The sequence below is a fragment of the Lagopus muta genome, chromosome 8 (assembly GCF_023343835.1).
Source record: "Lagopus muta isolate bLagMut1 chromosome 8, bLagMut1 primary, whole genome shotgun sequence".
In the NCBI taxonomy this organism is placed as follows: Eukaryota; Metazoa; Chordata; class Aves; order Galliformes; family Phasianidae; genus Lagopus; species Lagopus muta.
This window is the reverse complement of record NC_064440.1, coordinates 12352080-12365006: the sequence shown is the minus strand read 5'-3', so window position 1 is coordinate 12365006 and position 12927 is coordinate 12352080. Positions and strand designations below refer to the sequence as shown.

At 37.8% G+C, this 12927-nt stretch overlaps 1 protein-coding gene across 3 annotated transcripts in view; it reads right to left on the bottom strand.

Annotated features, from left to right (window-relative positions):
* CNTNAP5 (contactin associated protein family member 5) overlaps nt 1-12927 on the bottom strand; it is a 263158-nt gene that overhangs the window by 80423 nt on the left and 169808 nt on the right. For all 3 annotated transcript variants that reach the window (XM_048953699.1, XM_048953700.1, XM_048953701.1), the window contains one exon: nt 12441-12560. In XM_048953699.1, the coding sequence (XP_048809656.1) occupies nt 12441-12560 (120 nt within the window). The remainder of the gene's footprint in view (nt 1-12440; nt 12561-12927) is intronic.

Sequence of the window (12927 nt, the reverse complement as noted above, 5' to 3'; positions counted from 1 at the left end):
TGATTTTACTGCCAAATAACGTGGGTGGATTCTCGTACAGCACTATCTCTACAATGAGCTTAGCAGCTTTGTGGCCACTGTTATGTGTTACAGATGATCTATACTTTTTAAGCTTCAGACATCTCACAGATGACTTCCATAGAACTCTAACACGTATATATAAACCCTAAGTGGACAATCTTTTCAAAGACACTCATAAGTTATTGAATTGCCATTACAGAGTCATTCAGATGACAGGCAAGTAATGAGCAGCATCTGAGAATCATACAAATGCATCTGGCCCAACTTTGGAAGAAATTTTTCTCTGAGTAATTTACAACTTGATCTTGAACACTGGAGACTGTAAGGATAATTTATACTCAGCAAACTAGAGATCTACTCACAGCATTCTCATCATTTCTGTGATGGTGGATGGAAGCAGTTTCCTCACAGATCTATTATTATGAGATTCTTACAGAGTTCAGGATGCTGATTGTGGATCCTTTGAGATGGAAGTCAAGAAAGTACTGAGCAATGTGTAATACATAAAGGTTAGATTAAAACCATAAGAAATACTACAAATCTACTGTTTTTAAATCTTGCCCAGTGCCTGTAACACAGGCAATGCAGTAGCACAATATAAAACTACACAGCTCTGCACAACAGACGGCTTCCAATACGATGTAAGTCAATTAAATCATAACACATCTTGCACATCTGAAAAAGTGATTCTCATCAGCCAAAGTCTTTTTGTTTATTTTTCATTTGTTTTCTTAAGGATTGACATAAATGGAGTGGATTTTTCCCAAGTAATTGAGAGTGAACCAGCATTCCTCTCAATGAAGCTGGTGAAAGTTGGAACCTTTGCTTTCACTGAAAAACATACATTACAACAAATGTTAAGTTGCCAGTACTATAAGTCAGATGTTAAGTGAGATGTAAAACAAGAGAAGGGAATGAGCTGTTCACTAGAAATTCCAGATGGGCAGTCATAAGCTCTTCTATTGAGCATCATTAACACACATTTGAGAAACTATGTAGGCTGCTGTGAAAGTAATGTCCCCTATCTATATCCATGGAAGCTACAACAGTTTCAAAGAACAAAATAACATCATCTGACAGACCAAATTCTCAGCCACCAAACCCTATTTTTCAACACAGTCACCACCATTAGCTATGCATTTTCACCAGCAATGGACGAGAGCCTGCATGTTATGCTTGTAAAACCTGCACAGGTAGAGGTGAGCCATTGTTTCACAGCTGCTATTATTATTGTATGATGGTATCATTACTAGGAAAATGTTGCCTATGCAGACCATCTTACAATGGCATGAACAGATGAAAGTCAGAAGGCACCAAATCTAGACTACATGGTGAGTGCGGTGGGTACCTGCAGCCAATACTGACAATCTGCTCTATGGTCTTAAATTGGTATAGGGCCTGACATTATTGTGCAAGTGAAAGGCTATCTTCTCTGATGCAATTTTTGAAGTTGAAGCCTTCAGCTCACGTCATGATGTAGCAGTCAGAATTGATGTTTTTTCCAGGTCCCAGGAAATCCAGAAGGATCATCCCTTTCCCACCCGAAAAGAGAGTGCACATCACTTTACCCTCTGAGGACTGTGTCTTGAATTTTTTCTTCAGTGAGAAATTCAAATGCACGACTCCACAGACTGCCTTTTAACTCCAGCTCATAGTGGTGACATGTCTTTTCACCAGTAATGATATAATCCAGGAAATTGTCACCTTCAGCTTCGTATTGCTTCTATAGTTTCTGACAAACTTGCATACTGTGTTCTTTTCTATTCTTGTGTGAGCATTTGTGGGACTCCCCTGGCGCAAACTTTGTGATCCTTGTGATATTCTATCATTGCCACTATTGTTTCCAACACACTGCAGTCAATACGCATTATGCAGTTCCCTAGTCACAATCCACTGATTTGTGCAGATGAGGTCATAGAGATGCTTTCGTTTCATTGTGTGACAGCTGTGCATGGTTGTCAGGAATGTGGCTTTTCTTTCATGTTACTGTCACTACTGTGGAAATGCATCACCCACCGCTTCACTGTACTCACATCCACTGTTTGGTCTCCATAAACATTCAGCAAACGTCAATGAATATCAATTCATTTTTTCCACATGGAAGAATTCAGTGACAAACCTCTGCTTCATACACCCCTCCACATCATATGCCATTTTGTCAGACAGACCCTCTGTGGCCATCTGTCACAAGTCAACATGTAAAAGAATGCTGGTATGAAGGTTCAACCTCCACTGCCCTAACATCAACATTCACCTCTGACTTCATGGGCCAACATAATAACATAGGAGGCATTACTTTCAGAACAATCCTCATATAATAAAATCAATGTTTGTAATACTGTCTACACTACTGGTTAGGAAATACAACGACCTTTAATATTAGAGTTGCAGAGTTCAATATTTTCCAGGTTTTGTACTTGTACACCAGGAATGGTGCCATGTGGGTACTTGAAAAGCCAAAAAACCAACCAACCAACATCCTAAAAAATTATCATAACATGAAACAGTTTTCCCAAGGAGCATTGGAAATGTAATCAATTGACATGTTTGAAATGAGGTTGGACAAAGCATCAGAAAACATACTATCAGAGACAACTACTTATTGACAAACATATTGAACAGACAAGATGGACTGGTCTCTCTTTTGTCTTCTCCCTAACTATGGATTAATTTTCAATGGTCTTGTTATCATCACCAATGCACTCATCTGTGACTCTGAGATCTGAACTTTGACATTTAAGGGCTGCTTTTCTCCACAGTATTTTGTGGAAATGAGAAATTAACTGCAGATTATCCATCTTCTGGTTTGCAGGGGAAAAGGAAAAACAAATTGAATTTCTGTCTGTACTGAATGTAATTGTGATTTAGCAAGTAAATCAGAACAGAGAGGAAGAAGAAAAAGGAGAAGCAGAAAGGAAAAAAATCACAGTTACATTTCAGATGTTTTCTAATCTACATATGCCTGATTTATTATGCTCATTAGTTTTATAGGTCAGATCTGTGTTTTACTTCCAAGATTCCTTCTGTGCTCCATCTTTGAGGTAAAGGTAATGAATAGCAAACCTCAAAAGATATAAATATTTATCCCACTGATCTAATTAAAGGAGAGTCACTATCGAGCATATATGTGAGATGACAAAAGCTACCAACTCTTAAAAGTTTTTTTTCTGTTGCCTGCGTACTTTTGCTGTATATATTTTCTGCTACCTCAGCACCTTTTGTTTGTTTTTTTTTTTCCTCCCCAAAGTCAATGAAAAAGACTTCTAACTGAAGGAAAAACAGCTGAACTGGAGCACAACAAATTCTCAGACCATTTCAAGATGAGAGCAAAACCACATCCATAGGCTTCTGCAGATCAGAGGGCAACCTTTCTCCTGAAGACCCTCACCATTAAGGTCAAGTTCTTTATTCTAATACCATTTTCTCAACCTGAAACCCAGTGGCCTGTGGGAAAAAGATCATTCTATTTTCTCAAATTCACATCTGCAATTTTAGCTAAGACTGCTCCCAGAATAGAGCTGTCTGCCTCATAATGAGGGCAATGAATTCTCCTCCTACAGTTCAGTCAGTGTGTACTCTGAAACTTACTGAAAGTGATCTGTGAGCTTGCATTTCAGACATGCTTCAGGACCTAGGCAAGTAGTGTAGCTGCAGTCTGGACATGCACACGCATCATTCCAGTTAGAAAGAAGTGCAGCAGCTGTCTGCAGATTAACTTTGCAATTTGCATATACCTTTGCAGAGACATCTCTGTAAAAATTACACCTGTGCTATTTGCAAGTGGGTCTCTAAACAATGTTCCTATTTCACTCTGTTTGTGTTTGTTTTTAAAATCTTTACTATTTTGGGGTATGGTTTCATTATATTTTTTGGAAGTGACATAGACACAAGCCAAACTGAGCGTCACTGGCTTCTTATAGCCAATTCAATGTTTGGAAACTGCTAATCTAGGCAGATAAGGCTCTCCCTTTTTATTTCAACAAAGAGACTATCATTATCTTTTTCTATCTGTCCATGTTGTATGCTTTTTTCCTGTTTACTCAACTTAATGAGCTCTCTCTGAACTTGAGAATTTGCAGTGAGAACAAGAAAGTTGTTCTCTAAGCAAAGGTCACTGTTTATTTTTACCTTCTATTATTCCACCTTTTTATTTTATTACTTTCTCAGCTTGGTAAAATTCTGAACCACACACAAGCTGCAAGTAATTCAAAACCCAATAGGAGAGCATAGCCACAGCTTCTGCTATATAACCTGGAATAGTTAGATACAGCCTTGAAAAGCAGATTGTCTAAATGCTTGTTAAATTGTTCCATAATTCAAAGGTGACAATATATTAATTTCAGGGTAATGCTACAGCTTTATGACTTTGCAGTTTTATTTAATGGTCCAATTTACAAGGATATTATGCTGCCTGTATTTGGTCCTAGGAGATGTTTTTACAGCATGGGACTGCAATGCATTCCGCACAATTTAGACCCTCTACTTAGTCTCACCCTTAGTTCTATCATCTTTCTGGAAGTCTCCAAGTTGCTTTTGATGGCACACAAATTAAATTGTGGGAAATTAGAACAGCTGGAAAACTGGCTTTCAATGAGTTCTGTATTGTCTAATTCTCATTTTTATTTTTCAACTTGAAATATCTCTGTGGAACACATTTCACCCATACAAACTGCATCACTCCTTTGTGATTTAGGAGGTTTGTCACCAAACAAGATTGTTCAGACTGATTAAATTGCCAACAAGCCAAACATCCGGTAAATGTTACATGAGAGAGAGAGAAATTGCTTTGAGAGCTCATACGATGCATTTGTTTTGTGCTGCTCTACACTGAATACCAAATACTGTTCTGAAAGCTGTACCTATAATTACAGGAGTAACTACACAAAAGACAGACTCTCCCTTTTAACACTGCATTGTTTAAAGCTGCAGTGGCAGTTTAACCCAGACACTCTACTATATCCCTGGAGAACATTAAAAGATAATTTCTTTAAGCAAGAAGCTTTAATTCACTAACTCCAAGGTGTTTTCTGAGACCGCTAGGAAACCTACTCAATTATTTTTTTTTTCCTCTCACCCATTTTCTTTTCTGTTGGCTGACCCAAGGATATGTGCTTTTTGCAGGTTGTTTCATGCTCTTCAGCCTCCTCCTGGTTTATGATTCAGCTACTTCCAGACAGTGCACAAGCACTACATTTCCATGGAAACTATTCTGGGGTGGTTCCCAGCCCCCACCTCTCATTGCAGTCTGCTCTCTGATGGTGCTGGCAAGACTATACCTTCAGGTGTGTGTTCCCCAGGAATGTCCATATCTAGAAGGGTGTCCATCCTATGAATCCCTCCCAGCTCTCAGTTGCCAGCATCACGAAAGCACAAGTGTTACAATGAAATGCCCAGTTCCACCCCACCCCAGCCCTAGCAGGGAGGGGAAGGGCTGCACTCCATACTCCCCAGGCAGGATGCTTGCTCAATCTAAGCTTAAGGTTTAAGGTAAGTCTGACGGCATAACAACCATGATACCACTGGCTCTGATAGATGAGAGTAAGCTACCTTATCCGAGAGTCCCTGCACCCTCATTCCCCCATTATAACGAAGGCCAGAGATGCTAAACCATCACCCTGCCAGCCAACTTCCATATTTCTTGTAGTACATGGTATCTACAAACAGTGAGAAATAGATGGAGCTACTGAACTAATTCCTAATGCAAAACAAATGCTTATCTCCTGCACTCATGTCCACTGAAATGGTGACAACAACTCAGTCCTCTCTGATTCAAGCTGCTTCATGCCAGGTGACTTTTGAGAGCCTCAGCACAGAATCACAGAACAGAAAAAGCCTCTAAGAGCATCTAGTCCAACTGCCAACTCATCAGCACCATACTCACTAAAAACACATGCCTCATATCTCCACAGTTCTTGAGCACCTCCAGGGACTTTGACTCTACCACATCTCTGGGCGCCTCTGTGCCAGTGCCTCACTATCTTTCTGAGAAGAAATTTTTCCTAATGTCCAACCTGAGCTTCCCCTGGAACATATGATTCTTCCAGTATTTCAGATGCCTTATGAGATTCAAGCACCTTCATGAATCCAGCAGAGAAGAAGAAGAGTCCATGGGTGACTTACTTCCCTTCTGCAGCAACACCAGGAGCTGGAGAGCACATCTGAACGTTTCCAACACAGCACAAAGCAACTGTGTTGGGGGAAAATGAATCCTAACCTGGTGAGACAGCTGGAGTGATTTTCAGAGAGCCACAGATTACTTACAGTTTCTGTGAGCATGGGAGGAGATCAATCAAGTTGCAGTAAGCCTTGGTTAAAGGTTAGAGTAAAACATCTGTTACGTTCATCTGTAATAAAATTTCCACAGTGGTCTCCTGCATATATGAGGGTGAAGAAAGCCTGTGGGACACGTGCTGTAAAGTTCATCAGAAACACAGCAGTTTCACAGCACAGAGCTTGCTGAAAACGGCAAGGCAGCTAGTGACAGCACAACACTTCTGACATAACATTAAATGTTTTTCATTTTATGATATTTTGAAATTTTTAATGAAAACTCAGAACAGAAATGTATAAGTTGTCAGAAATGCATTGTGTCAAAAAACCTGCAGTGTTTGAGGGGATAAACTAAATTTTTAAGGACTGTCTTCTATCTAAGTTGTAGTAAATAATTTTTAAAGGATTCCTGTTCATTTTTTTCTCCAGTGATAAAGTCAATCACAATTTATATATAGACATTAAACTGCAAGGTATATTCATATACAAACAAACAAAAAAGCAACCAATCAAAAACAAAAAACAAAAACAACCATACCCCAAAAACTTCACAGAGATATTAAAAGCTGTATCTAGCTCATTTTGACAACCTAAGGGACTTCGCCGTTATAGTTCTTATCCCACAGTCACATAGTTGCAGGTAGCATAATCAGAATTATGAGCATGATATCCTGCTCCACTCTTTTATTGCTTCAGCCTAACTGATGTTAGTCCTACTTTCAGCTGACAGGTTGACTTCTGTACCAGCGTAACTGCTATATAAATTAAGAAGAGACAATAATATCATATGGAAAAAATAGATAACTTATATAAGCTAATGAACTAGATTTCTGCGTCAAAATAAAAGATGAATGCCAGAGGAAGAAACACTACAAGTCCCACAATTATGTTGGGAGCATCAGAGATCGATGACTGCCAGGATATCAAATGAGGGAGAGACTATTGAGATATCTGAAGTATTTAGACACTTCACTATGAACATAACTTCTATCTTCCTGAATTCAGCCCTGGCTGTTTAAATACCATAGAATATGTACCATGTAGAAAAATATAATCTTTATTATTGTCAGCTAAACAAATAGAGAATAGAAGGCTAGAAGCAATTTTGTAAAGTATTACAAGTACAACTTTTGCAATCTCCTTCGCATATTTTTACAATTCCTTACTGGATCGAGATATAAACACATTTTGCATATAACAGTCTGTAATAGAGAAGATAAAGCTTTACTTGTCTTGCATCAGGAAAATAAGCAGTAATTGCATTTTCAGAGGAGAATGTAAAACCAGAAAAGATTTTTTCATTAATGATTTGTTTTTTTCATTACAGTATTTTCAAGAACAGACCTTTGACTAACAGCAAAGGCTAAGACTAAGACTCATCTCTCTTCAGTTTGCACTTCCGGAGGAAAAGGAGAAAGCCATTTGAGAACTGCATAAATATCTGGCCAAGATAAAATTAAGCACTGAACTTTTCGTAGTGATTTCTAAGCATTATTGATTTGATAGCCCAGGGTATGCACACAGTGAACCAGTATCAGTAAAAAAATAAGACAACAGAATGACTCAGTATATTGTAAGCAAATCTTTGAGAGATCAAAGGTAAAAACTACTCCAGAGGAGATGAAGACATTAATAGATTTCTAAGCAAGAGAAAAAGAATAAGCCTCACAATGATAGCATGAGAGGTTGAGGTGGTCCATTAGCCATTTTCTGATACTGTTATCAGCCATTTCAGCAGGAAGTAAAAATTAATTTGACTGGGCAAATCATCAAGCAATCATATTACAGGGAAAAACTCTTCCCTCATGTTGCCTCTCCTATCATCTACCTACACGTTCTCATGGTTTGGGTACACATGCCTGATTTTCTTCCTTCAATATGCACATAGATGGTGTAGAACACTCCTTGTTTATTACAACTATTGAATTACTCTATTAAAGTGATTTTGCTCTGGGTGTAATGGGTATAAAAGGTGAAGAAAACAATATGTTAATAAGATGTTGTCCTTTTTTTTTTTTTTAGTCTAGTCTTAAGTTTGTTGTCCTTCGCTGTCATTGAATTATCTCTTTATTTCTATTGTAAGAAAATGCAAATGAACATCACTGCTGTAAGTGAGGCCCATTCACTTTGAGTCTTTCTAATCTAAATAGCCATGGATTATTTACTTCTAGCCTCTCTTTATACAGATGTCTTTCTATGACTTTAATTAGGCTTATTACTATTCTTGATCACTGCCTATTTTCAAAAAGGTATTTTACTTTGACTTGAAATAAACAGCCTTCAGGACAAGATCCTTCTGAAGTGCCTCACATATTCTTCCCTATTCTTGACCAACTTAAATAACAGCATGTCACCTACAATTTTTGTCACTTTGCTTTTTCAGCTACTTCTCCAGACAGTGAATATATTTATCCACTCTACTATTAGCAGATATCCTGTGACACTATACTGTTAAATTTTTGCCATGCTGAAAATTGGCTCTATACATTTTCTTTTTTCCTTTTTTTCCCCTCCCTGCAGAATTTCCTTTCTCTTATTTCTCTCTCGCTCTTTACCCTGTGTCTGACTGTTCAATTCCTTCTCAACATACACAGTCACAATTGAGTTGTTGGTTGTATCAAGAATAAAAATATGAATAGTAATAATAAATACTTAAATCCAGCTGAATAGTTCCTTAGCTCCCATATTATGAGAAGGAATCAATTTATTTTTTTCTTTCTTCCTCACACTTATATCTTCCATGCTTTCCTGTGGCAGTTCCCTTCATCATCTCTTCAGTCTATTTACTTTTTCCATACATGATAGCCATCCACATTTCTGACTATCTGTATTTTTCCATGCATAGTATCTGCAGTATGTCACCGAATGGTAATGTGGTCCTCTCCTTTATTTCTTCCTTAATATAACAAGATTGAAATGAGTTTATTCACTTTCCTTGAATATCTATACTTTCAGAAAACTATACAGGAGTATTATCTGAAAGTAATAGCAAAATTCTGAATCTATGTCTTTGAGGGTAAAGATAAAAGTTATTTTTTTCCACTGTCCTGTACTTACTCTATTACTGTACACATTTAATTATTATCTGCAGAAGTTCCCAGGAAAATAAAGTTTTTGTGATTAAGGTGCCCAAACGACATAGGTTACACCAAAAGTAACGACTCCTATTTATTTCCATGAAAATGACAACAGCTACAAAGAGCATAATAACACCATTTGATAGCACAAATTCTCAGCTACAAAACTCTGTTTTGCAACAGAATCACCAGCATTAGCTATGCATTTTCAACAACAACAACAAGATCCTGTATGCCACACTCATAAAAACCTGCAACAGTGGAGGTAACTCACTGTCACCACTGCTGAAATTCACCACCCATCACCTCACCATGCTCATACCCACTGCTTGGTCTCCATAAACATTCACCAAACATCAATGAATATCAATCCTCGCCATTTTTGGAGGAATTCCATTCCACCTGTTTGCTTTATATGCACTTACATGTCAGACTGCCCTGTGCTGCCATCTGTTACACAGCAACAACATGTAATAGAATATTGATGGAAATCACATTGCTATACCACTAATACTTGCCTCTGACATTGTGGGCCAACAGAATAAAATAGAAGACATTACTTTTGGAGAAGCCCTCATATATTTTGATGATACAAAAACATAATCCAATTGTACCACAAGCTGTCCAGATAATTAAAAAAATAGTAATTCTTTTTCTGTGCCTTGGTCCTCTTTTATGCACTAGGAATAACAGAAGTATCAAAGACAAATAACCTTCCCCTATTTTAAATGAGATATCTAGGGGAAAAGGAGAAATACGTAGAATAAAATTTTCCAGGCTAGCAGGTTCTGTCAGTTTTCCCCACCTTCAATTTTCTTGTAACCAAAATAAAATAAGAATGTCAGCAAGTTCATTAGAGAGAGAAAATCAGGCCCTCTGGATTTCTGCCAAATAAAATTTATTTGAAGAAAACAGGTGCTTTCTGCAAGGAGTTTGTCAAAAATTCTGCATTTTTAAGTAGACATAAAAAGGACTGACAATGTTTTGATCACAGATATTTATCTGATAAATAATAAAAATGAGCACATTTCGCACACTAGAGATCAAGGAAGGATATTCAGACAGAGAGGTGAAACAGTTCCAATGCTTACGAAATCCAATGACAGCAAAGACAACAAATCTTGTTAAATATATGTTACACTTGAATGAAAAACATATTTAATAATTAACTAGCGTGCATTTAATGAACATAATGATTGCTCAATTAAATCAAAATAAAAATTTAATTTGAGACACTCTAAGTACAAGGAGATTAAGGAAAAATGAATATTCTGAGTGCTTTGTTTTCTGGATTGATATATTTAGCAAACTATACTCATGCAGAATTAGCAATTTAGATAATAAGATATACTTCCACTCTCGCCTGGCCACAGGAAACACAGAAAGTCATATAGGAAGAAGTGCAGGAAATTTCCACTATATTGCAGAAACAAGGCTCTATGATATTTCGCAATCCACAATATAGCTTATATTACAGTACTTCCTCATGCCTTTGCAAGACAACCCTATATACAAAGCAGGCACCAGTTACTGGTAGGGAGACTTTGCCTGACAGGGATTTTCATTTGATTTCATTTATTTTAAAACTACAGACCTATAAGTTTGAGGTGTCTTAACGAATAGGTCACCCTTCCAAGCACATGCTCTGCACTTTCTCTCTTACTTTGGTGACCCTCCTCCTGACAGCATCATTCCTCCTCATCTATACACAAAGACGAAGGCATTCTCTTTGTCACGGTTTTATATTTCTTGGTCTTCAGTATTCCGCATCATGTAGTGCACTGGGAATTGAAGTGTTAATGCTCCAACTCCAGGTACCTAACCCTATATATTACAGAAGTCATGGGATCTGGCCCTTCTGGATGGGGCAGTCTCTTACTGCCTTGCAGTGGGTGCTGGAGGGTGCTTTCCTCCAAGCCGTTCCAAGCTTTTCAGGTTTGACTCAGTCTCAGGCTCTCTCTCCTATCTTATTTGATTTACTAGTCTCAATTTCAATTAGATTGTATTACATTGTATTATCTTACATTCCGATATCATAGTTAGTAAAATAAGTTTTCCTCCATAGATCGTTGCTGCTGTTTTTCTTTCCTTCCTTCCCAAATTTTGTGGGGCTAGGGGGGGTGGCAGGGGCCTACTGTCCTCCTGTCATGGGCATAGATTGATCTAGTTAACTCGGTGACACCGTTAAACACCAAAAGCAGCACACTCACGTGAGGGAAAGAATTCCTGTTAGGGCTAGACTGGAAAAATCAACAGCCAGCTCAGTAAAAGGATCTTAAAATCATCACCAGTTTATAAGGCAAGGACTTTCATTCTCTAATTGTGAACAAAGATCCGCTTTGTGTGTCTGTGAACCTCCTGTTCTGATACATGTAGTGCCAGCTAAATATCTGGAGAGACCACAGGCAGCTCTTTTTCTGCCATGTCTCGACAATGATCTCAGGCTACGATGAGAAATAACAATTTCCTTTTTATTTAAACAAAACCTGTTTATTGTTGTGCTTCTCTCTATCTCCCCATTTACAAAGGCACAGTTCTATTTCAAGACTGGCACAAGTAGACCCTCTGCTTTTAGTGGAAGCTGTATGCTAGTCTGGAAAGTGAATGGTCCAGATTCCATGTAATGGATTTATTTCTGCAGGATTTGATTTGAATTCCACATGTAGTGTTTTACTAAAGCAAAAGACCTACTCAGTTTCTGAAGAAAGCTTGAATTCTAAGTCTCCAGATCTTTAGTAAAAACCACAGACATCTCACTAAAAGTTATGATATTATGCTGTGCCCTTTACAAGGTGCAAATACCATTGTTAATATCATTTAGTAATAACAGGAGGAAGTGAACCCTTTAAGCTTAAGTTTTAGAAATCAATTTTGCTTGGATCCTATTTAAGGAAACACTCCAGAACCAAACCTCAGTTACTACCAATTCTCTGTTTTTTTCCACTACTGAAGGAATAATGGTTCTGGCATCTTCTTCATAAGCACAATGACAGACGTGACAATAACATTAGAGCCCGCATAAAGCACCAACTGCAGAGTTAAGTCTTTAACATTACATGTTAAACATCTTACCTGTTATATTGCAAAAAACCCGAAGCGGTCCAAGTGGTCCACTTCCATCAGAGTCAATGTAGAAGAAATCTGACGTCTTCCCTTGGTGCCGGTAAGCCTCACATGATTGTTCATAGATGGCTTAAAAAGAGATACAGAAAATTTTTCACATAAACAGAGGGAAAACCTTTTATAGATAACAGCATTTCTTGAAACACTGCTGGAATAAAACCTTTTGATTCACTGCTGCCTAGCATGTGAAAATTTACTGCGTTTGGTCCTGAGTTTGTGCTCAAATTCAGGCATGAAGGTAACTGCCTTCATGAACTTGAGTAGGCACTGCTTTAAGTATGAATGTTGTTCTTATTCTAAAGTATGTGAAAACCTAAGGAAATAAGAATGTTCAAAGGTGTTCCCATTCAATAGGGGAGTGATATACACACACATCCACATAATGATATTTCAGATGCAAATATACAAACACATGCATATACATTATTTATTACTT